We start from the raw sequence: 25,883 nt of genomic DNA, 5'->3' as shown, positions 1-25,883 counted from the left end.
ATTCTTAGATACATTTTCTCCCTTCAAAAAGGCTACCGGTAGATAAAACTGGAGTCTGGTAGGGAAAATCAATTATTTAAAAATTAAAAAAAAAAAAAGCCAACAGACTTTTTTAACAATACTGTTAAAATGCTAAGGAATCTATATGGGGGAATGTCTCAATTAGCTATTCTTCACTCGTATCCTTGGAGCAAAATGTGATTCAGAATTTAGGATTTTTCAGATTTTAGGAAGGTAACAAGGTTCACATAATACACTCCTATGTACCAGTACCCAGGGATCAAACATATTATTATTATATCTGTTATAAAATATGTGAATATTCACTCCAGATGGGATAAATAGAGATCATAAATAGCCTGTTGAGGTCAGGTTTTGTTGCCAAAAGGTTACCAAAGAACTTCTGATTTATAGTGCTTTTAGAAATAGAATATTTTCTGCTTTATAGATGCCACTTCTGCCTTAATGCACTTTGTATGTAAATTACTTAAGGATGGTTATATGTAATCAATTTTATATTGATCAGCTGCTAATGTTTAAAAGCCAAATTGTTGTAGCTCCTCAGTTGTATCAGTATTCACAGTTACAGATGGCATAGTGAGGTGGTTAAAGGGCAGATCCTGAATCTGCTGAGGTTCATACCTAGATGTCTGTACTGGGAAAGATACTTAAATTCTCTGTCCCTCAGTTTCCTCAACTATAGAAGTGAGAATACTAATGGGGCCTTGAAGATTATTTACCTCATAATAAATGCTCAGTAAATTTTAGATACTATTATTTGAGGTTTTTTTCAAGTTGCTTTTTGCCTGTGGTTTGATTCCGTAGTAGGTTTTTCTTCTTTCTAGGAATATAAAATTGCTTAGAAAGTATTTGCTTATATTTGTATGAACAGACAAGTAGTTTAAATTTATATTTCATTATATAAGATATAAATATATATATAATAGATATGTATATATATATATTTATCTACCTACCTATCTATATGTATATATATAATTGTGAATAAATTCTCACAGAATTAGTTTGTATTCCTACCCAAAGGTATAAGAAACCAGAGGAACGGAGTCCATTGGTAGCAGCAATGCAACATTTCCTGCCAGTTCTAAAGGACCGTTTTATCCAGCTTCTTTCTGATCAGTCTGATCAATCTGTCCTCATCCAGAAACAGATTTTCAAGATCTTCTATGCTCTTGTTCAGGTAATTTTATAAAGTAGTTTTTATATGTAAAGTCAGTCTATCATTTGCCACCTTAAACAATGATAAAGAATTTCAGCATCTGAATAATAATTTCACTTGAAAATCTACATTAAGTGGATAAATTGCTAGTCAAATATAAATTGCCAAAATTACAAATACATTAAAGTCTAACCAAGCATACTTTGCCAAATACTCAAATAGCTCTAATAAATCTTAATTTATAAGTGGGCAATCTTAAGTTCTCTTAAACCATCTAATACTATTTACAAAATTAGTAAAATTTTCTTATGTCTTTCACCTTAAGAATTCACAAGTCTGAAAATCAGTTTACTGGATTAGAGTTTACATCTAACGTGTGCTCTGTTATGCCAAATATGCATAGATTGTCGCAGTAATTACAAAACCTATTCCTGAGCTTGATACAAAAATACTAATACTGTGGGCTTGACTGGCACACTGTAATGGGCCTTATTATCTTTGTATATTGTTCTAAATCTTCCTGGGATAAAAGATCTCACTAAAGAAATGGTTGTGTCTATAGTCTCAGTGGACTATAATTACTTATGAAACAGAGTTTTTGATTTGGATTAAAATTCTGGCTCTTTTTGTGCCACATAGCCAAAGAAAGATTCATCTCATCCACCAGGACCTTTGGTTCAATTCATGCCATTACTTATTTTTTTTTAAATCTCATTTAAATAGACCTGTGACTTTATTTCCACTAAGATTATTATAACTGACTCACTCCATTGTTTGGTTGGATTTTTCATGCCCTTGCTAGATCTTTAAAGATAATCTAATATCATTCTAATGGCTGCTTCTTATATAATTTTTTTAAAAATGATTTGGATAGACAATGTACTGTTTTTTAATTGTTTTTCCCTCTAACTGGTAGGATCACAACTTCTAGATTATAAAAATAAGTTCTTTTTATAAATTATTCTAGGGCATAGGACCCAACTAATTTTTTGAGACTAGCATACCTTGAAATCAAAATATAGTACTGTCTCATTTGTGAAAATAGAGGTCCTAAAATCCTAAATAGGATATTGATGTTGTGAGCCTATTAAGTGATGTGATTTATCCCAGGAACACAGGAGTGGATCAAGAGTAAAAAACCAGTTTTTGTGATTAACTTTTATATTACACGAAAAGAGAGACCTGTAAACAATCTTTAAGGATGCCAGATAAAGTATTTGATAAAATTTAATAACCATTTCTGCTTTAAAACAAAACAAAACAAAAATACTTAAGAATCCTGGAATAGAAATTTCCTTACCTTGATAAAAAATGTTCACTAGAGGGCTTCCCTGGTGGCGTAGGGATTGAGAGTCCACCTGCCGATGGCAGGGGACATGAGTTTCTGCCCCGGTCCGGGAGGATCCCACATGCCGCAGAGCGGCTAGGCCCGAGAGCCACGGCCACTGAGCCTGCATGTCCGGAGCCTGTGCTCTGGAACGGGAGAGGCCATAACAGTGAGAGGCCCGCGTACCGCAAAAAAAAAAAAAAAATGTTCACTAGAAATCACAATAAATATACCTCATGGTGAAAATCAGATACATTCCCAGTAATTTGGGAATAAGACAAGGATGCCCACTATCGGTGCCACAGTTCACCATTGTACGTAACTAACCAAATCAGCCAGATGAGAAATTTGCCTATGTACTGAAAGAGGAAATGTGGACTGAATGAAGTACTTTTTGTAGGTTTTGTGGAGAGTAAAAGGAAGTTGGATTTTCTTTTGTAAGGATTTTAAAATATTGATTCTTGATTTTAATTTAGTATACACTACCACTGGAGCTGATAAACCAACAGAACCTGACAGAATGGATAGAAATTTTAAAGACTGTTGTGAACAGGGATGTACCTAATGTAAGTCTCTGTGTATTTCTTATATCACTAAGTTTAAATATTTAGTTACCTTTTGAGAATTTTAACTGATATTTCCTAAAACATTCTTTGTGAATATATATTATTTGTGAGGCAGATTTTTCTAGATAGAGACACCATTTCATTTGTTTACATATGTGAATATATTAAGTGAAAAATTGTAAAGGGTTATTTTGTATATTATTAAGTGCTTGTATTATATCTTTGTTTATTCCATCCTAATTCTGTTTCTTCAGCTTTTAATTGAGTTCATAACATATGTCACCTGACATAGTTAGAAATTTTTTTTCTTGTAGTGAGAACTTTTAAGATCTATTCTCTTAGCAACCTTCAGATAAACAATATAGTATTTTTAACTATAGACACCGTGTTTACATTACATCCCCAGGACTTACTTATCTTACAACGGGAAGTTTGTACCTTTTCACCATCTTCTAAAACTTAACTGTGGTAGTCATTTCACAGTATATACATATGTCGAATCATTATGTTTATACATTAAACTAATAACAATATCAGTTATTTCTCAAAAAGGAACAAAGAGCCTATAGCTGGATTTTAGGCTAATAATTTGTTAGACATGCATGAACAGGGGTAGAACTTGATTTACAAGTTGGTCAAACTTTGTAGTTAGTTATATTACTTGCTTTTTAAATAACGACTTCATAGAGCTATAACTCAAATACCGTAAAATTTACAATTTTAAAGTGTACAATTCAGCGGTTTCCAGTAGTACATACAGAGTTGTCCAACTATGTTATTTTTTTCACATATAATAACGATTTTTAAAATAACCACAATTTTTCTTTATTATCTAGTTTTCTAGAGAGGTAGGAAATTTACAATGCCTGAATCCCTAGGGTGTTTTAAGTACTTTTATATACTTCGCTTATTTAATCCTCAAAATAATTCCTTCTGAATTTATTTTAAACAGAGACATGGAAGGGTTGTGTAATTTATCCAACATAATTTTATTAGTGAGATAAGTGAGACCAGCCTCCTGTTTTGTAGTTTATTGCTCAAATTTTTATTTAAAAAAAAATGCAGAAGAAATAAATAGGACGTTTCTTGCGTTCCATGGGAAACTAGTTTGATGTGTTATTTTCTGTACACATTTAATAGGTATAAAATACAGCTTTAAGAGTTTTCATACTTACATTCTGCACCTTTTTTGGTATAATTTGTAATCATAAACATGCACATATAAGTAAACAGTTCAGTGGGTTATGAGAGTCATTCACCGGAGTAACCATCACCTAGAATGTTTGCTGGTGGCTGGGTCTGGTCATCCCTACCATCACCATTCTCATTTCTAGCACCATAGATTAACTTCACCTGTTCTAAAATCTAATAAAAAGGTAATTTTTTGTATCTACCTTCTTTTGCTTAATATTACGATATATTCATGTTGTGCTATGGTAGTTTGTTCTTTTTTATTGACAAGTAGTACCCCATTGTATGAATGTACTACAGTTTATTTATTTACAAGTTGATGGACATCTGGGTGGTTTTAAGATTTTAAGATTACAAATAAGGCTGCTATGAATGTTTATGTTTAACTTTATAAATAACTTCCAAAGTGGTTGTACCACTGCTCTCACTGGCAGTGTATGGGAGTTTTGGTTGTTCCACAGTCTCATTTCTCTGTCTTAACTTAAAAATATGTCATGGATGTCTTAGGTCAATATATAATGAACCAATTCATTCTCTTAATGGATGTTGCATAATTAAACATCCCCTTGTTAATGAATGTTTAGTTCTTGGCAGTTTTTTTCTGTTACAAATGGTTTTGTAAATGAACATTCTCATACATACATATTTATGTATGTATACTAATATTTTTGAAACTGGATTTCTAAAATGAAATTTTTCATGCCCTTTTGATTTGAACTATACTAGTTTAAGCTACTTGCCATAACTTTGATTTATATTATTTGGATCTTGACTAAAATGTTTGAGTTTAAACTTTTATAAGACTGAGAAAGCATGTCCTTTGTAACTAAGTAGTGAAGTGAAGTGCCTCTTATATTTAAATAAGGGTTAATACTTTTCCTGTTCTAGCCTTTTATTATGAAAGGCCATCATGGGAGGAGGATTCATGTTTTTGTGAGTCTGTTCTGAACTCACACTATTCCTTTTAGATTGTATTGTCTATCATTAAATAAATGTCTCTTTAAAGGAAACACTTCAAGTTGAAGAAGATGATAGACCTGAGTTACCATGGTGGAAATGTAAGAAGTGGGCTTTACATATCTTAGCAAGGCTTTTTGAAAGGTACACATTTCTCAATATATGATAATTTGAGTTTATTTTTTTCAAGAATTTGTTTTTTTTTTTTATAAGTGCTGATATAAAGCATTATGAAGACATGATGGGCATTTGAATGTTCTTTTAGATATGGAAGCCCTGGCAATGTTTCCAAGGAGTATAATGAATTTGCTGAAGTATTTCTGAAGGCATTTGCTGTTGGTGTCCAACAGGTAAGTCTAAGATAATTTTTCCAAGTAGAAACATGACACTATTAATTTGTCTTGCTTATTTCTAGTTTCTTTGGCATTCAAAGATTGCATGTAGCAGTCTTTAACATTTTGAACACTGTAGTAGTTCTCAAATGTTATGGTCTCAGGACCTCCTTATACTCTTAAATTATTGAGAACATCGACAAGCTTCCATTTATGGGGGTTATACCTTGTGATATGTACTGTATTAAAAATTGAAACTAAATGGTATTAAGTTATTAAAAAATAACAAACCTATTACATATTAACAGAATACATGTTTTTGTTAAAAATAATTGTTTTCCAAAATGAAAAATTTTTAGCAGGAGGAAATGGCATTGTTACACATTTTTACTACTTTAATGTCTGCCTTAATAAAAGGCAGCTGTACACCCGTCTACCTCTGTATTCATTCTGTTTCAATTTGTTTTAATGGAAGTAAATAAAGATAATTTGGTCTCAAAGATAAGAAGTTGGAAAAGGAAAGACTTTTAATATACTTTTCATATAATTGGGGAAATTTTTGATATCACACCAACATTTGACAATGGTATTTTCTTAAAGGTTAATTGTAATTTAGAATTTGAAACTGTAACAATAAACATTTCATCTTCTGTTATATTAACATCCATTGCACTTTGAATGGGTCTTTTATCCATATATGATTTTATAACATACTGCCCTGGTCATTGGAAAATATTGACTTATTGAGTCTATGCCGGTTTTCTAAATGTTTATAGATTTCCTTATGTAGTTTTTTTTTTTTTTCCTTATGTAGTTTTAAAAAATTACAGTCATTAATATCACCATTGATCTCATAACTGTCTTTAAATATTGGAAAGCTGTCAGGTGGATCTAAGTAGTGGATGTAAGATTTTGAGAATTCTAGTTTTGCTTGAAAGCTCAAATTTTAACACCAGTAACATATTGTTAGTTTCCTTGGAGAGGCTCATTTTGTTCATTTTTGAGAAAAAATCTGCCACACACAAAAGTCTAAATAATCATAATTTGTCTATCAGTTTTTCTTTCATGCTTATGATAATATTTGGTGGGAAAAGCTACTATTTCAGCTTTTCTTCCAACCATCGTACTTTGGTATGTAGCAGAAGTGCTATATGTATACTTCCCATTTATTAATATTTATATTTCTGGTTCACTAAGGACATTCCTAAGGAAAGTTTATTCTGCAATTATGTGGCTGTAAAGAATATGATGACTGCTAGTACACTTTAGTGCCACTCCTTTGATTCATGTTAGGAACCTGAAGTTTTACCATCACTGCTTTTATACCATCGATGCAAATGTCAACACAGTAAAAAGGTCACATAATGTTTTAGCATTATTATGAAAATAGTTTTGACCTGTCAGACCTTCTGAGAGGTCTGTGGACCATATTTTGACAACTGCTATTCTCAAGTATCAAGTTGAATTAGAACTCTTGGCAGACGTTAAATAAGTAGGTGAATGGTTTGGGTAGGATTTGCCTAGAAGCTGATTTTAACAATATAGTGCTGTCTCAGAATATTGTGGTATGTTCCACAAGTAGCATATGGTTTTCTCTTCTTTTTATACTTAATCAGAAACTAGTCCTTTGACACACAGTGTTACTTCAGTTTGTTTATTTTAAATACTTTGGGAATAAATATGGTTCTCCAATACATAATTTAAAAAATTACTTTCTTTTAAAAAGAATATGGTGGTTATTTTATGATAATAACCTGGGTAAGAAGTGTCAGATGTTTTTGCTAGCTTGTAAGTGGTTAAACTTTCTATTTAAACTTTATTTTTTGATCAAAATTTTTTTTTCAAAGGTTTTATTGAAAGTGTTGTATCAGTACAAGGAGAAGCAATATATGGCTCCTCGAGTTTTACAACAGACATTAAATTATATTAATCAAGGAGTTTCTCATGCTCTCACCTGGAAGAATCTGAAGCCTCATATACAAGTAATAATTTTCTATCTGAACTATTTTTCTAGAAAATGTAATAGAAATAACATTAATTACCAAAAGGTTGAAAAAGTGCATTTTTTTTGTTGACCTATGTTACTTAGTCTAGTTCTGTTAATTGTACATTAGGAAAATGATGCAACATCCTGGCAAACTTTATAAAAGGTATATTGTGGATATTAAGATTATTTTTTAATCTGAAACTGTTATCTTAAAATTTGCTTTTAAGTTCCTACTGTTGGATCATGATTATAGTTTAACATGATTAGCTAACATCATGTAATTTGGAATAGGCAAAGGACTATTTCACCAAATTACTTTTGAGGCTAATTTGCTTATGTACTATTTCCAATGTAATTTATTTGCTTTATTTAGAACTGTAGGGTTTGATGGACTAAAATTTCATATTGCATTTTCTCGGAATACTTAATTGCTACCTATGTACACATGTCTTACAATGACTCGTTGCACAGAGGGTAAGAATATGTACGTTGATAGTCGATCTGAGAATGCATTAAATGCTTTACTGAAGTTTGATGTTAAGCTTTAAAACACAAACTGGAGAGTTACTTTTGTTTTAGCACTTAACGGAAATTTGAAAGTTTAAATTTGAAGACCGACTTCTCTTAACTTTTAAATTGCAGGGCATTATCCAAGATGTTATTTTTCCATTGATGTGCTATACAGATGCTGATGAGGAACTTTGGCAAGAAGACCCCTATGAATATATACGCATGAAGTTTGGTAACGAATTTTCACTTTTTTAGAAACAAAGTATGTCGGTAGTTAAATTTATATATAGTAAACTTTGAATATTAAGGCCTCACCTTAGGAACTGAAAAGCCTTCTGTTGTTTTAATGCAATTTATTCATTGTTTAGACTTTCAGGAAGCTATTCATTAGTTTTGGCATTTGAGAATGATAATCTTCATTTTTAGCAGAAACAAATACAGTAGTGTTAGCAGTTATGATTATTGGATATGCTTCTGGCACATGCCAAATCTGTTAGAAATTCAAGGTTACACCTTAAACACTAAGTGTCTAAACTATACTTTTGGATTCCACGTCAGTCATCATGTGTGTGGAAATGGAGACGACGCATACTGGAAGCTAGAGTCTCTGCATGGGACTAAAGAATTGTAATTTGGCTAATGTTGAGTATTAGTCCTTCTTTGTACCAAAATCTTATGTACTTTCAGTTACTTGTACTGTTGTGACCCCATTGTGAAAATTCTCACAGTAGTGGGGTTTTATATGAAAGAAAATAATCATTGGGAGAAGTTGATGGATTAAGACTTAATTTGTACAGGAAAGAAAAGGAATTAGGCTTTTGCAAAGTTATATGGGGATCTGGGTTTGTTTTCATGCTTGTTTTCTGTGAAGATTTAGCAAAAATTTAAGGTCCTTTTTTGTTGTTACAGAGCATCATTTGCAAATTATGTGAAAATGTTTGTTGAAAAAATTGAAATTACTATTTTCTGTATTAATTTTAAATTTATTCTCTAGATGTGTTTGAGGATTTCATCTCTCCTACCACTGCTGCCCAGACACTTTTGTTTACAGCTTGTAGTAAGAGGAAAGAGGTAGGTTATTTAATATGTGGATAACTTTTGCTTTAATACTTAAAATATGTTCAGATATACACTTGGTTTTTTTTAAAATTTATTTTATTGAGTGTAGTTGATTTACAGTGGTAATTTCTGCTGTACAGCATAGTGATTCAGTTACACATATACATACATTCTTTTTCATATTCTTTTCCACTATAATTTATCACAGGATATTGAATAGATTTCCCTGTGCTATACAGTAGGACCTTGTTGTTTATTCATTCTGTATATAATAGTTTGCATCTGCTAATCCCGAACATTTAGTTTTTAATGGTAGCCGTATAGGTCATTTTGTTGTCAATGTTTTAAAAGGGTTGTTTGGATATCCGGTAAAGCATACTTTTCTCTTTTAATCTAGGTACTACAAAAGACTATGGGATTTTGCTACCAGATACTTACAGAACCAAATGCTGATCCTCGAAAAAAAGATGGAGCCCTACATATGATTGGCTCTTTAGCTGAAATACTTCTGAAGGTACTTGTGTGTGTGTGTGTGCGCGCGCGTGCGTGTGTGCGCGCGCGTGCGTGCGTGTGCGCGCATGCATGCATGCACAAGCACAGTTTGTTTTAATGACAGCAGTTGAGATAAAACAGAATTGAGGTACAATTCACATACCATATGGTTTGCCCATTTAAAGTGTACAGTTCAGTGGTTTTTCGTATATTCAAGGAGCTGTGCAACCGTCAACTCTAATTCCAAAGCATTTTCATCATCCCCAAAAGAAACCCTTTTATCAATCACTCCCCATTTTCTCCCAAATCTCCCAGCCCTAGCCCTAATCTACTTTTTGTCTCCTCTGTGGATTTGTGTATTCTGGGCATTTCATATAAATGGAATGATAAAACATGTGGTCCTTTCTGAGTGGCTTCTTTGACTTATCATATTTTCTGAGTTCATCCATGTTACAGCATGTGTCAGTCTTCATTCTTTTTTTATTGCCAGATAATATTCCATTGTATTGATACGCTGCATTTTATTTATCCATTCATCAGTAAGTGGACATTTGTTTCTACTTTTGGGTTATTATTAACAATGGAGCTATGAACATTTCTGTACACATTTTTTTGTGGACATACATTTTCATTTCTCTTGGATAATACATACCTAGGAGTCAAATTGCTGGTCATATTTTGAGAAACTGCTAGACTGTTTTCCAAAGTGGCTGTACCATTTTATATATTCATTAGCAGTGTGTGAGGGTTCCAGTTTCTATGTCCTCATCAACACTTCTTATTATCTGTCTTTTTAAATTACAGCCATTCCAGTTGGTGTCAAATGGTACTCTCATTGTGGTTTACATTTCCCTAATAGCTAATGATGTTGGGAATCTTTTTATATGCTTATTGTCCACTGTATATCTTCTTTGGAGAAATTTCTATTCAAATTTTTTGTCGATTTTTATATTGGGTTTTTTGTCTTTTTATTGTTGAATTGTTAGAGTTCTTTATATATTCTAAATACTAGAAACTTTACATATACAGTTGACCTTTCAACAACACAGGTTTGAACTGTTTTTGGGTCCACTTAACACATGGATTTTTTTCCAACAATAAATACTACAGAACTACATGATCTGCAGTTGGTTGAATCTGCAGATGCGGAATCACAGATATGCAGGTCAAATTGCAAATTAAATGCAGATTTTCAACTGCGCAGAGTGTCAGCACCCCAACCCCCTCGTTATTCAAAGATCAACTGTTTGTGGTTTGCAAGTATTTTCTGCCATTCTGTGGATTATCTTTTTACTTTCTTGCTGATGTCCTTTGAAGTACACATGTAATTTGATTTTGAAATAATGTCCTCTATACTTTTTTGCTGTTGCTTGAGCTGAAGGTAATTCTTTTTGCATATGAGTTATCTTCTTTTCATGTTGCAAGACAATTGTAAAGTAGTCTTTTTTTCTTCTCAGAAAATTGATCTTTAAGGAAGTTTGTAAGCTTGAATATATCCCTTCACAGCCTAGGAACATCATGCTTTTGTGGCACACATTTTCTGGTAAAGAATGGCTGACTGGATTAGATGTATGTTTAGAAACCTCACCTTAATTGTACACATTTCGTCTGACTTCATAAGATCTGAAATTTGTTTTCACTTTAAAGTTAATAAATAACTATTTCAAAGTGTAAGTAAATATTTAGACAACAGTTCATCCTACTCCCAGAAACCTTGCTGCATATGATGCTCCACTGAATTCATCACCATTAATTTGTGGGTATATTTTGTGTATTTTTCAGCTTTTCTATATCTGTCCACCCATTCTTCTCTTCGTTTATAAAGGGTAAATTACGTGGTTATTTGTTGTGTCTGGGAATCTTGAGTGAGTTCTCACATTCAGGTTTTTGTTTTAACTTTATATTTTTAAATTTTATACTTAGAGAAAATTTGCAAAAATAGTTCCCATTACTCTTCACCCAACTTTTTCTAATGTTAACATATTAGATAGCCATGCCGCAATTCTCAAAACCAGGAAATTAATATTGATATGATACTATTAACTAATCTACAGACCCCTTTCACATTTGATAAGATTTCCCACTAATGTCCTTTGTTGTTTGGTCCCTGATCCAGTCCAGAATCCCACGTTGCATTTAGTTATCATGTCTCGTTAGTCACTTTCATTTTTTAAAGTGTTGTCAATTTTTAATGTTGATCCTAATATGCAATTCAAGGAACTCTTCTTAAAAACTTGTTACCATTTAGAAAATATCCTATTTTAAGATTTACAGGAGTATCTTTAGATATCCAGATTATTACCCTGAGAGCAGGATATTTCTCAATCTATGTTGTATTATTCATTTAGAACCTTTCCAGAGAGGTTCTTTCACTATAATAGTTTTATATTAACGTTTTATAGTTATATTAATATAACTTTATATAAATAGTTTTGTAACAAAAAACGTTTAATAAGCTAAGGAATAAAATTAACCACTCTTCCCATTACTTAAACACCATTGATGTTAAGATTTGGCATAATTGCTTTCTAAACAAATGATGTAAAAGGACTAAAAAAATGTACCCAGTGATTTTTGATAGTAACGTTCGAGAATAAGAAAATGGATGTGGATCTTGTGGTTCAAAATTCCAGAATAAATGTATGTTTTGACATCAGTAGTCATTTTTAAAACTTGTATATCTATTTGGCATTTGAGATGATTGTATTTGGAACTTTATTTTTTACAGAAAAAGATCTACAAAGATCAGATGGAATATATGTTGCAGAATCATGTATTCCCTCTCTTCAGCAGTGAACTAGGCTACATGAGAGCGAGGGTATGTTTTAAAGCTGTATTGATTTATACATTTATGTCTTGTAATGAATAACTGCTTGTGTGGACTTTTATATGGAAACTTTTAAATGTTCACTTTAAAGCCATGTTTTATTCTAGACTTTCGTATAAGTCTTTAAATGGCTGCTCATAATGTGTGCATAGTTTTCATCTGTGTCTGATAGCAGTGTCTGTCTGTGTTTTGCATTCAGGTCTTGCTATCCACACAAACATCATGTAGCCAAAGAGTAAGTTGGGATCATAGTACTGGTCGAGTGTTGTGTCTTTGGACATATCTACCACTGGCCAGCCTCCAAATTCCCACACATAGCACTTTGACACTAGAGATATTGTCACATGGTGGAATTTAATGTAAGATACCTTAATGTAAGATATAAGTAACTCACTGCATTTTTTTTTAAAAAAAGGCTTGCTGGGTCCTTCACTATTTTTGTGAAGTGAAGTTCAAAAGTGACCAGAACCTGCAAACAGCCCTAGAGCTGACACGAAGATGTCTGATTGATGATAGGGAAATGCCTGTTAAAGTGGAAGCTGCCATTGCACTTCAAGTGCTGATCAGCAATCAAGAGAAAGGTAAAGGATTTATATCTCAAAAATAGTGCAATGTGCTTACGCATAATTGTACAAGGCATAATCGTAGAAACGTGATACATTGTCTTCCTTTTTATTTGAAACGATTTCTTGTTTACTCTTTGGTATATATTGTGTCAGGTTTTAAGGAGTTTTAGCTGTTTTGGCCAAAAGTTTTTTTCTCTGTCTCTTACAGCTAAAGAATACATCACACCATTCATCAGACCTGTCATGCAGGCTCTTCTTCATATTATAAGAGAAACAGAAAATGATGATCTTACCAATGTAATTCAGAAAATGATCTGCGAGTATAGTGAAGAAGTTACTCCTATTGCAGTAGAAATGACACAACATTTGGTATGTTATTTGAACCAGTCATTTATGCATTACTTAAATTACAGTATTTTCACAGAGCTTCTGTATGTCAGGCACCATTCTAAGCCCTTGGTATATATTTTAACTCATTTAATTCTCACACAATCCTATGAGGAATATTCCTATACTGAGAGAATATGTGAGGTATAAGAAGTTTAAGTAATTTGCCCGAATTAGGAGGGGTGGGTCCGGGATTCACACCTGAGCTGTATGCCTCTACAGTGCAGAGCTGTTTACTTGTACTCACATTGCATCATGACTGCCTTGTTTGTGTGGTTTCCTGGAATGCTTTGGACCAACTGAAAGATAGAGATAATCGTTATAAATAGATTTTTAAAGTGAAATTTGTGTAAATAGTTATTTCGTAGTTGACCTTTGTCTATTGTACATAGCCCTGAACTTCTGAGAATTAACAACATAAATTATTTAAGGGTAATAGAAAATATGGACATGTACCCAACAATTATCCATTCATATTCTCTATACAATCGTTTACTTGGTGCAGTTTGTATTCTTGCTAAATACTGAGGTTTGAAGAATCTAACTCTTGGTATTTGCTGTGTTTTTTTTTTTTTTTTTTTTTGTGGTACGCGGGCCTCTCACTGCTGTGGCCTCTCCCGCTGCGGAGCACAGGCTCCGGACGCGCAGGCCCAGCGGCCATGGTTCACAGGCCCAGCCGCTCCGCGGCACGTGGGATCCGCCCGGACCGGGGCACGAACCTGTGTCCCCTGCATCGGCAGGCAGACTCTCAACCACTGCGCCACCAGGGAAGCCCATTTTGCTGTGTATATTTTTAACAGCTGATTTTGAAGTGGGTAAAGACATTTGGATAAATATAGTAGTGTTCATTAAAAGTATATTGCATTATAAAAAGCTGATTATTATGATTCCTCATAACTAATGACTTTGCTCAGTTGCTCAGTATTTTTCAAAATGATTGAATTCAATGGCAACAAAAACCTTGATGACTAGTATTTGGGCATTGTCAAATGTTAGCCAGTAATTTAAATAAAAATATTCATAATATTAAGCACTTTCTATGCCTTGCCCACAGTATCTATGGAGATGTCAGGAAAAAGAGGTCAAGTAATCTGTTTAAGGTGACCTAGTAAGTGGCAGAGCAGTACCATTGATTATAGAGCCCAAGCTCTTAAGTAATATTAGTTGATTTGGAAATGCTGATCGGTTGTGCTGTCGCAGTGAGAACATTTTAAAAATTAAAAGTTTTAGACAAAAACGTGTTTATACTGCTTTAATGGCAAACCTTAATTACATTCTCTTGAATGTAGGCAATGACATTTAATCAAGTAATCCAGACTGGGCCAGATGAAGAAGGAAGTGATGACAAAGCAGTTACTGCTATGGGAATCCTGAATACCATCGACACACTTCTTAGTGTAGTTGAAGATCATAAAGAAGTAAGAAAACGATCCAGTGTTGTAAAGGTTTTAGGGAATTTCAGGCCAACTGTTCTATGCTTTTTGGAGGGCTCTCTGACTTACCTATTCTCTGGTCATCTTCTCACATACCTTGATTTTGCTATCTATTAACTAGTACCCTTGTGTAGGTACCTTACAGATATTTTAGAAGGAATAGGAAGGAGGTATTTGTATCACCGTATCTTTACCCTCAAGGCTCTGGGTTTTGGCTCCCTCTTAGGGTTACCTTTTCAGATCCAAAATTACGGTGATTCCTAGGAAAACATATTCTTCCTGGTTTTCCTTATTAATAAAATTTTTTTTAGTTAGGGTATAATACATATAACATATACCACCTTAACCGTTTTTAGGTGTACATTTCAGTGGTATTAAGTACATTGACGTTGTGCAACCATCACCATCATCTTCCTAGTTTTCTTCTTTTACTATTGTCTTTTGGAAAGGTAAGCGAATTGTAATCATGACTATTAAAAGTGGAATTATTTAAAACATACAGAAAAGAGTAAAAAACATAGAAAACTAACCAGTACCCCTTACCCACCACCTAAATTTATTAGATTTTTAACGTTCCATGGTATATCCTTAGACTTCCAGTAAGAAAAATTTTCAGATAATGTAATTGAAACCATTAGGGCACCACTTCTTAATCTCATTTCCCTACTTCCTTCCCTTAGAAGTAAGCATTGTTCTAAATTTGGTGTTTATAATTACAATGCAGATATTTAAATCCATAAATCATGTTTTCAGATTATCTACAAACTGCCTTTTGCAACCTGAGAGTTTCAGTAAACTTTCAGATTTTTTTTGTAGATTATAATTGGAGATAGCTAGAAGCCATGAGGAATCCTATAGCTACCTTACGGTTAACAAATCAATTGCTTACTATATTTGAAGAGTTGAAGATGTATTGAGTATATGTATTCGAAATGGATATCCTGCTTCTATATCTGATTAGTAAATTTTTGTGTGTGTGTGTGTGTGTGTGTGTGGTACGCGGGCCTCTCACTGTTGTGGCCTCTCCCGTTGTGGAGCACAGGCTCTGGACGCACAGGCTCAGCGGCCATGGCTCACAGGCCCAGCCGCTCTGTGGCATGTGGGATCTTCCCGGACCGGGGCACGAACCCGTGTCCCCACATCGGCAGGCGGACTCTCAACCACTGCGCCACCAGGGAAGCCCCTGATTAGTAAATTTTATCTCATTTCCTCTCCCCCACTTTTTAAACATTCTGATGACTTCCAGGGATTTGGGATCCAGTTGAGGACCATACTGACAAAAGGGGAGTGTGTATTTTCTGTCTATCTTGTATGACTTGGGGGCCTAGCTCACTGTTATATAAAATGGAGGTGGCTTAAAAATTATTGGGAGTGGTAGGAATAATGCCTTATTTTAAATAATTTTTCAGTAAGCTACTGATTTACATCTCAATTACACTATTATATCTGGCCTGAATTAATCTATGTTTACACACAAAAAGATTTTAGTCTCTGCAGAATGATGTGGCTCCTTTATTTTCATACTTACCTGCATTTTTCCAGGATATTTTTTTTTTCCTTTACTTTATAGGTAAACTATGCATGTTCTTTCTTCGTCTCATTGTAATGGTGTTTCATTAAATTTCATACCTATATTGATTCATAATTTCATAATATGAGTCATTTTGAAACAGGTTTAAAATATTAATTTGTTCACAATATTGACTTTACATTGAAATGCATTGAATTATTATACATTATTTAATAATTCATTCAGTGTGCTACAATTCCATATGATTTTTTTCTTTTCTTTTAGATAACCCAGCAGCTTGAAGGAATCTGCTTACAGGTCATTGGAACTGTTTTACAACAGCATGTCTTAGGTATATATCTCTGATTGTGTTAAGAATACACTACTATTTCATATGAGCAAGCATTGTCCTAATGACTCAGTATTCTCTTTTAGAATTCTACGAGGAGATCTTCTCTTTAGCACATAGTTTGACATGTCAACAAGTGTCTCCACAGATGTGGCAGCTACTACCTCTGGTATTTGAGGTTTTTCAGCAAGATGGCTTTGATTACTTTACAGGTAAGTCAAGTCATCATAGAAATACTAAGGATTCCTCTCCATTTGTATTCAATTTTAGTGTATCACTTGAATACAAACTTTTGAATATTCTAAGTGTTTTGTTGTTTGGATAAGTTATCAGTAGCAATTAGTGCTCAAAGATGACCCATTATACATTTTGATTTAGTTATCACTTGAGATTTTTTTCTTTAACACAGATTCTTACCTTCTGCCCCCTGTCAGTCTTCTTTGTATAATCTTTTAACTGCTAAATATGAAGGAATGCACTTTAATAATAGCCTCATTTTTATGTTTAATTATAAGTGAATAATTAAAAGTGAACTTTAGGGACAGAACATTCAGACTTGCTTTTTTTTTTCTGAGATTTTTTTCAGAAACACAGCATATATGTTAGTAAAGATACTTAACTGATGCTTTTTTTATTAATACAGATATGATGCCTCTGCTTCATAATTATGTAACAGTTGATACAGACACACTTCTGTCTGATACCAAGTACCTTGAAATGATATACAGTATGTGCAAAAAGGTAGGTCACTTTTAGTTAATATAAGCATGTGAGGCTGGTGCTATAAAAAGTACAAAATTGTGAAGAGACGTGGTACCACATTATGGTGAACATATTATACGGGTCTGACAGAATAAGAGCTTTAAGAGTTATAAACTGAAAATGGCTTTGATTTCTAGATCTCTCAGTAATGGCTTTGACAAGTATTTGTTTTATGTCTGCCCTCTGACATTTAATTGGAGTTATAAATGTTTGGGTTTTGGGTTTTTTAAATAAATATATTTATTTATTTATGGCTGTATTGGGTCTTCTTTGCTGCGTGTGGGCTTTCTCTAGTTGGGGCGAACTGGGGCTACTCTGTTGCAGTGCGCGGGCTTCTTATTGCGGTGGCTTCTCTTGTTGTGGAGCACGGGCTCTAGGCACACAGGCTTCAGTAATTGTGGCTCGCGGGCTCTAGAGTGCAGGCTCAGTAGTTGTGGCGCCCGGGGCCAATTGCTCCGTGGCATGTGGAATCTTCCCGGACCAGGGCTCAAACCCGTGTCCCCTGCACTGGCAGGTGGATTCTTAACCACTGTGCCACCAGGGAAGTCCCAACACCAGGCATTTAAAAAATGATTTTGCTTTATGAAGTTTTTAGATGTGTTTGTCCTCATCGATGTCATTCCTTTCTGAACACTTAGTCACAAAATAATCATCTAGTTATGTTATTATTTATTGCCAAATTATATTGTTTATGTTAATACTCTGGAAACAGAGATGTCTATACCATCTACTTTCCTATTCCAAAACCCTTATCCTTAACCCTTACATTCCTCTAGTGCTAATGAGCACATCAAGTCCATGCTTTTATTTCTTGTCTGGAAACAGCCTTTGCCATCAACAGAATGCCTCTACTTCCTGCTCCTTTCACTCTCCATTGTCAGTATGTTTTTAGACATAGTGGTTGTCAACTTGCTATGGTCCAGAATGGCACTACATGGGATGTGCTTTGATTATGTAGACCAGTATTACAGACGAATAACTCCAAATCCTACGGGTGCTTTAGACTATAGTCTGTACAATGACTATTGCAGTCACTCATATTAATTAGAATACCTTAAATATTTCAGCAGCTATAGACTGATTCAAGGTTTTGTGACGCCTCCTTGCAGTTTATATTTTGTATTGATCAGGTTCTTACAGGAGTTGCAGGAGAAGATGCAGAATGTCATGCAGCAAAATTGTTAGAGGTCATCATTCTGCAGTGCAAAGGGCGTGGCATTGACCAGGTCAGTGAAGCTATTAATGATTCGTGTTGGAGGATTCAGAGAGGGAATCTTTCCCTTCACTTTTTCATTTTGGGCATTTGTTCTATATATTTTGTATGTTGTTTATTATGACACCTAGATAACATGTTAAAATTGTTCATTTAAAATTTAACCAATATTTAATAATGATTGTATATTTAATGTGTATGGAAATATGACTGGCAAGTTTTATGGCTACTTGTTATGCAAGGTAAGTTTTGACAAGATTTTTTTTTAAGTATATTGTGAGAGTATTGTTTGCCACACTATCACTTTGCAATAAGATAGATTTAGTCATTAAATTTCCATGGTCAGTTTCAACGGGACTTTGAAAATCCATCTTTCTTGAGACATAGTTGAAAGATAACGTTGTATAAGTTTAAGGTATACGGTGTGATGAGTTGATAAATGTTTATATTACAAAATGATTACCACAATAAGGTTAGCCAGTAGGGATATTTTGAATCCAATATTGCTATTGTGGTGGGGCTCTAATAGCTCAGTGAGGACCAATTTTTCTCTAAAATTGGATTTCCCACTGAATTGGCTCAACAGTAAAAATTGGATCATTTAATGGAAGGGGGGTTAGTTGAGGCAACAAGAAAGTTAATATGGGTGGGTAGTTAACGGCTGCTTTACTTACAGTTTTGGAATGTTTCGCTGTCTTTCTCTACAGTGTATTCCCTTATTTGTGGAAGCAGCTTTAGAGAGACTGACAAGAGAGGTGAAGACAAGTGAACTTCGAACAATGTGCCTGCAAGTTGCCATTGCAGCTTTGTATTATAATCCACACCTACTTCTCAACACCTTAGAAAATCTTCGCTTCCCTAATAATGTTGAACCAGTTACAAATCATTTTATTACACAGTGGCTTAATGATGTTGATTGTTTCTTGGGGTAAGTGACATATATTGGATCTTTATTTACTTTGTAAGGAACTCTGCAAAATCTTTTTTAAAGGAAAATAAGGAAATATTTTATTTTATTTTTTAGGCTTCATGACAGAAAGATGTGTGTTCTGGGCCTATGTGCTCTTATTGATATGGAACAAATACCACAAGTTTTAAATCAGGTTTCTGGACAGATTTTGCCAGCTTTTATTCTTTTATTTAATGGATTAAAAAGAGCATATGCCTGCCATGCAGAACACGAGAATGACAGTGATGATGATGATGAAGCTGAAGATGATGATGAAACGGGTAAGGGATTTGCAATGGAGAAAGCCAGTCTTATTACCCAGTTAGAAATATCACTGGACTTGTTCTTTTAGCCCTTCTCCTAAAGAAATGTGGGATCATAGCCAAATGCTTTCATGTTCATTCATTCATAGAACTAGAGTGTAAGGTCCATGAAGGCAGGAACTTTCAGCTGTATCACCATTATGTAAAGCAGTTCTAGGCGTATATAGTTCCAGTGTTGGCAGGTTTTTTGTGTGTGTGCTTTTATATATATAGATATAGATATATATAATTTATTTATTTTTGGCTGTGTTGCATCTTTGTTGCTGCACGTGGGCTTTCTCTAGTTGCGACGAGTGGGGGCTACTCTTTGTTGCAGTGCACAGGCTTCTCATTGCAGTGGCTTCTTTTGCTGCGGAGCACGGGCTCTAGGTGCGCGGGCTCAGTAGTTGTGGCTCACGGGCTCTAGAGCGCACAGGCTGAGTAGTTGTGGCACATGGGATTAGTTGCTCCACAACATGTGGGATCTTCCTGGACCAGAGATCGAACCCGTATCCCCTGCACTGGCAGGCGGATTCTCAACCCCTGCACCACCAGGGAAGCCCTGTTGGCAGGTTTTTAGTGTTGGTAAACATCTGTCTATTAGTGCTAAAATCTAGCTGTATCTACACTGTAAAATTAAGTTAATTAGATGTTGGCTAATACATTTCACCTGTAAGACAGTATAGACTACAAGAATATAAACTGATAGGATGTTGTTTAAAAGGAATTATTGTAAAGGTTTCAAAATATAACACTTGCCATTTTTGTCTTTTATCATTTACTATCTTAGCCAGCTAGGCTTTAAAAAAAAAAAATCTCATAAAAGGTATTCTGTGGATATAATAAACTATTCTACTGTACTGTTGGTATTTGATTTGGTATATACCGTAAGTCTCAGCACACCAAGTGCTGGTTCTCATATTATGCAGTCCTTTTTCAGACTTCTAGTACTAACAGTTGTGGTTAGTTTTCTTAGATTTCTATGAGAATTTTTTTTCTGTTTATTGCTGAATATGTATTTAAACACCAGTTCCTGGAACTCTTCCTTGAATTTATTCAGTTGTGATTTGTAATTCACCAACAATGATCACTGTCACTGAGTTACAGTGAGTAACAGAATATTCCAGTGTTAACAAGAGCACCTTTTTATGACTTGGCAGAGGAACTGGGGAGTGATGAAGATGATATTGATGAAGATGGACAAGAATATTTGGAGATCCTGGCTAAGCAAGCAGGCGAAGATGGAGATGATGAAGACTGGGAAGAAGATGACGCTGAAGAAACTGCCCTGGAAGGCTATTCCACGATCATTGATGATGAAGATAACCCTGTTGATGAGTATCAGATATTTAAAGCTATATTTCAAAGTAAGTTAACTTGTTATATGTAATTCAGATAGCTCCATATGATCCATTTTCCTGAATCAATTTGTTCTTATTTACGTCTGCCCCTTAAAGAAGGGGTTTTGGGTATATCAAACCCAAACTAAAATGTGATTTAGGATTGTTAGGCAGAGTAACCAAAGTTACTTCTACTGTTGCCTTAGAGATTCAGTGTATTTTCCTCATCCTATTATTTTGCTTTTATTTAGATTGTCATTTTGAAATATGCACGTCATAGGAAAATTGTATAGTTCAAAAAGTTTATACGAGTTTGTTTTTCCTACTTCTAATTTCTAACCTCCCAGCTTTCCCCAGAAATATCTACTGTTATGTCTGTTTCTTATGTTTATGTATTTGTGTATCTTTTTTTTCCCCCTGGCTAAACCCATGCTTACCTGTCTGAGAATTTGACCATTTATATAACGTTTATGGTCTTGGAATCTCTATTCTTTTCTCCTGTTTCACAGTGTGTGGCTACAGAATACTAGGTGCCAGATTTTGTTTTTTACATCTGTGTTCTTTAACCCAACTTAAGAAATTAGAATTGGCACTATATTTGAACATCCTTTCCCTCCAGAGTTAACTACTGTGCTAGTTTATCATTCCTATGCATTATGAACGTTGATGTAGAATAAATTCTCTGATAACCAAAGCATTAATCTTCCAAGCCCATGACAAAGCAATTGTGATGCAAGCTTACAGAAACACAAGGAATTGTTTCTGAGCTACATGGCAGGCTGTAAGGATTGATTGAAGTGCCAAGAACTTACTGACTGGCTTTTGTCCATGACTTTGTATTTTGTATACTTAAACACATGTTAATCCCTAAAGGATGGTTTATTATAGAAGGCTCATCCACAGTAAATGCAATAAAGTAGAAGTAGAAAATCATGTTATAGAGAACATTTTTAACCAAATACTGCAGAGCACCTTTCTGTGGAAAGACACTACATATATCTAAGAAAGTGTTTTTTTGAATAAGCAATGCAGAATAAGCAATGCAGAAAAAAATAAGTTGCTTTAACTCTTAATCTTTTAAGGAGTTTGGGTTAACTTTATTCCTAGTTTCCCTAGTTTGTTACTTATTATATAACAATTGGATTAGGCTCTAAATCCTTATTTACTAGAGATAAGAATTATGACTATGATTAGATTTTTGAGGCATAATGCTAAACCAGAATTTTTTTCCCCCTGTATCTTTTTTTCACAAGTAATTTAAAATACCTTAGATTATTATTGGGAGAATATAAACTAGATCAGAATTTCAGTATTGGAGGTGGAGTAGAGGGAATAGAACAGAAAAGAACTACCAGGACTCTCTTATTGCCCTTTTTTCCCTTGTTTTCTTTTTGATAGCTATACAAAATCGTAATCCCGTGTGGTATCAGGCTCTGACTCATGGTCTTAATGAAGAACAAAGAAAACAGTTACAGGATATAGCAACTCTAGCTGATCAAAGAAGAGCAGCCCATGGTATGTTAATTGACCTCAACCCCTCTTTTTTTTTTTAATATTTATTTTTTAATTTGGCTGCACCAGGTCTTAGTTGCGGCATCGGAATCTTTAGTTGCAGCATGCAAACTCTTGGGATCTAGTTCCCTGACCAGGGATCGAACCTGAGCCCCCTGCATTGGGAGCGCAGAGTCTTAGCCACTGGACCACCAGGGAAGTCCCAACCTCAACCCCTCTTTAATGCAATTAATGACTTTGATACAGCTTTAAAATTTGAATTAAGTGATTTAAAATTACATAAAAGCTACAGTTGTTGGAGGTGATAAGAAATTCATTCCAATCTGTAGAAATGAAAAAAGGAATTTTGGTTTTGGCCATAATTTACTGATTTTAAGTATAGTTGAAGACTACTTTCAGTGTGCAGTAGCTTTGATAAGGTCGCTAAATCTCATGGGGCTGGTTTGATAGTAGAAAATTCCATTAAAATTGTGAATTTTAAAGTTATGAAAACTGCAATTTTTTTTTGAAAATTGCAATTTTTAAAAACTATATTAAAGACATATCATTTCTTTTCATCGTTAAACATTTCAGTATGCCTTTCAATACAGGATGTTTCAGATAATACACAGCCTAGTCGTTTTCTAGAGGTCTTAATACTGCGTCAGACTAGTTTTATATTCAAAGAGGTTCCTCCTTATAAAAAAGGCACAGCTTTCTAAAGTATTTAATTTGAATTTGCCTGCATTAGATTCATTAGCTGTAATTACCTTTGGAGATTGGATCCTTCTGATTTAGTATTTGACTCAAAATAGAGTAAAGATTTTTCTTTTTAAACAATGCAAAGTGAAAGTTGGCTAAGAAGTCTGTAGCATACAAGAGAGTTGGTCTTCTCTACATAATATACTCTTTCTTCTATACATTTGGAGGGAGAACAGAGGCCAAAGTTTGGAACTTCCTGGCTAGTACTGGTGGTTAAGCTATTGTTAATGTCTGTCAATTCCTTCTTTTCTCCAAAGCAGTAAGGTGATCGAATGCTCTATTAAACATTCACATATTTGTTTTTCTAGAATCCAAAATGATTGAGAAGCATGGAGGATACAAATTCAGTGCTCCAGTTGTGCCAAGTTCTTTCAATTTTGGAGGCCCGGCACCAGGGATGAATTGAGTTACCACTTTCCTGCAGTGTGATTGTAGTGAAGAGCTTGTGTTCCTCCTAGTAGCGGTTCCAGAACTGGTTCATGTTATCCACTCTAAACTAATTGATGAATAGATGGACAAAAAAAAACCCAGGAGGTGGGACCTGATCATGCAACTTGGCACTGAAAATGAATCCAGAGGAATTTTGGCGGGGGAGGGAGGTAACCTGGGGGGCAGGGAGTATTTTCTTTATTTTTTGAAGAAAGTAAGATTCTGACTGAAAGTTCAAGTGACACTGTGGAAATCTGCAACAAGAGGGGATGTCATGAAGGCAGCTTTTCTTTTTCCGAGGAAAAAATAGGCATGGGCTACAGGACTATTTAAAATGTCTCATTTACAGTATAAGCTCAGAGGTAGATGTAATTTTTACACCTATGAGTATTTGTCCGATTTCTGTCTCTTCCTCACCATTGGGTATCTATTCTTTATATGTAAATAAGATAAGGTAATCGATAGCCTTATTCAATCTTCATCATTTTCATCATCAAAGATTGTTCCTATGTAGATTATTGGACATTTATTGTAGCACTACATAACTGATTAAAAAAAAATCTGTAAATGAATTAGCACTTTCATATTGAAACAAGCCTGCTAGCCTATGTATAAAATAGCAAAATGTTTGCTGTTTATAAAAAGATGGGATGTAATGGGGTGGGGGGCAGGGGTAATTTCAAGTTATTAATTTAAAAATGAATTAGCAATTTTGTACCTGGTGACTTTGTGGTGCACTCACCTCTGATAGTGACTTGAATTCGGTATGTTAAAAGGGGTTAGTGATATTTCATTGCTGCTAAAAATGGCAACTCCCTCTGTGTCCTGTTTTTTCTTAAAGCTCTCAGTGTACAAGTGGATATTTGGATACAAGACCTTACTGTAACAAATAGGAAAGATGATATTTGAAGCATGTAAATTGGATATAAAGTTCTACTCTTAAAGAGTTGATAAAAGAGTATGGCTAAACATCTATATATGCAGTCTATTAAAAGAACTTAATTCGGCTTTTATGTCTTCATTTGATTGCAGTTTTTTCCTAATTATAAATTTTTTCCTCATTGATCTGTTTTTATGCTATACCTAGAAAGAACACAAAATGTACACTTTTAAAATTGACATTTAACACCTGCCCACCTCCCTTTTCCCATCTCCTCTCCCCCTCTTGTTGATGGTGGTATCTGGTCTTAGATAGGCTGAAGGCACAGGGTTCCCTCCAAAAACCACTATTGATACCACTGCAGAAACAGGCCAGCAACAAGACAATGTAGAGAGGTTGGCTTGCTTCCCTCTCTTCTAACTGCATGTTCAAAAATAAGCTTTTATTGATATTAAACATCTGTCAGAAGAGTCATACATTGGTTTATTTTTTATATACATTATACACACAATATTTCAAATTGAAAGCAACATCTCAATGGATTCAAGACTATTAAGTGCTGTTGTCAAAACAGACCAGAAAATTTATAACTGTAAAAATGAAACATGCACACATTATTTAAAATGCATAATGAAGAAAACCCATTGGTGTTGTGTTTTTCTTGTATGCCAGTAATTAAGCCACTACTGTTGGCACTGTTTGGTTTTCTATTTTAACACTGAAGGAGTGAAAGTATTTCCTATATTTATGAATTTACTATGAAAATCTTGGCAAAAAAAGAAAAAAAATGTCTGTCTAAAATGTGTGGGTGAAAACTGTTAATCAAGTGTGTTCCTCATTTGTTTCCCCCCAAGTTGGACACCATCTGTAAACCCTAGGTTGCTTCAGGGGATTTCATTATTATATAAAATCAGTAAAATTAAAGTGGAGTAGTTGTATATATGCAACAGTGTGTACAGAGGGGAGATACTGAATAGTATTAAACATTTTCGTCTTCCTTTACCTTTTATCCCCTACCTAATATCTAGTCTACTTTTTTAAATTTCAAACTTCACTGCTCTTTGAATTGATAATTCCAATTT

General features: G+C 34.2%; 1 protein-coding gene and 1 non-coding gene across 4 annotated transcripts in view; both read left to right on the top strand.

Moving 5' to 3' along the window:
- The window catches only part of IPO7 (importin 7), a 48,003-nt gene that overhangs the window by 21,185 nt on the left and 935 nt on the right, over window positions 1-25,883 (top strand). The window contains exons 5-25 of one of the 3 annotated variants that reach the window (XM_060159690.1): window positions 1,045-1,201; window positions 2,984-3,073; window positions 5,271-5,365; window positions 5,487-5,571; window positions 7,401-7,535; window positions 8,183-8,282; window positions 9,045-9,121; window positions 9,507-9,623; window positions 12,330-12,419; window positions 12,844-13,009; window positions 13,203-13,363; window positions 14,671-14,799; window positions 16,610-16,676; window positions 16,760-16,885; window positions 17,317-17,414; window positions 18,566-18,661; window positions 19,356-19,576; window positions 19,673-19,878; window positions 21,060-21,266; window positions 22,638-22,754; window positions 23,801-24,928. In XM_060159690.1, the coding sequence (XP_060015673.1) occupies window positions 1,045-1,201; window positions 2,984-3,073; window positions 5,271-5,365; window positions 5,487-5,571; window positions 7,401-7,535; window positions 8,183-8,282; window positions 9,045-9,121; window positions 9,507-9,623; window positions 12,330-12,419; window positions 12,844-13,009; window positions 13,203-13,363; window positions 14,671-14,799; window positions 16,610-16,676; window positions 16,760-16,885; window positions 17,317-17,414; window positions 18,566-18,661; window positions 19,356-19,576; window positions 19,673-19,878; window positions 21,060-21,266; window positions 22,638-22,754; window positions 23,801-23,898 (2,638 nt within the window). In that variant the 3' untranslated portion in view covers window positions 23,899-24,928. Of the gene's footprint in view, window positions 1-1,025; window positions 1,202-2,983; window positions 3,074-5,270; window positions 5,366-5,486; window positions 5,572-7,400; window positions 7,536-8,182; window positions 8,283-9,044; window positions 9,122-9,506; window positions 9,624-12,329; window positions 12,420-12,843; window positions 13,010-13,202; window positions 13,364-14,670; window positions 14,800-16,609; window positions 16,677-16,759; window positions 16,886-17,316; window positions 17,415-18,565; window positions 18,662-19,355; window positions 19,577-19,672; window positions 19,879-21,059; window positions 21,267-22,637; window positions 22,755-23,800; window positions 24,929-25,883 lie in introns of those variants that run through there. The other 2 variants (XM_060159692.1, XM_060159691.1) reach the window with 2 other exon arrangements.
- Window positions 12,563-12,746, top strand: LOC132526595 (small nucleolar RNA SNORA23). The gene has a single exon (XR_009542589.1). It is a non-coding gene; the product is annotated as a small nucleolar RNA SNORA23 (small nucleolar RNA).

The sequence above is a fragment of the Lagenorhynchus albirostris genome, chromosome 9, assembly GCF_949774975.1.
Source record: "Lagenorhynchus albirostris chromosome 9, mLagAlb1.1, whole genome shotgun sequence".
Lineage (NCBI taxonomy): Eukaryota > Metazoa > Chordata > Mammalia > Artiodactyla > Delphinidae > Lagenorhynchus > Lagenorhynchus albirostris.
This window is presented reverse-complemented; position numbering and strand designations above follow the sequence as displayed.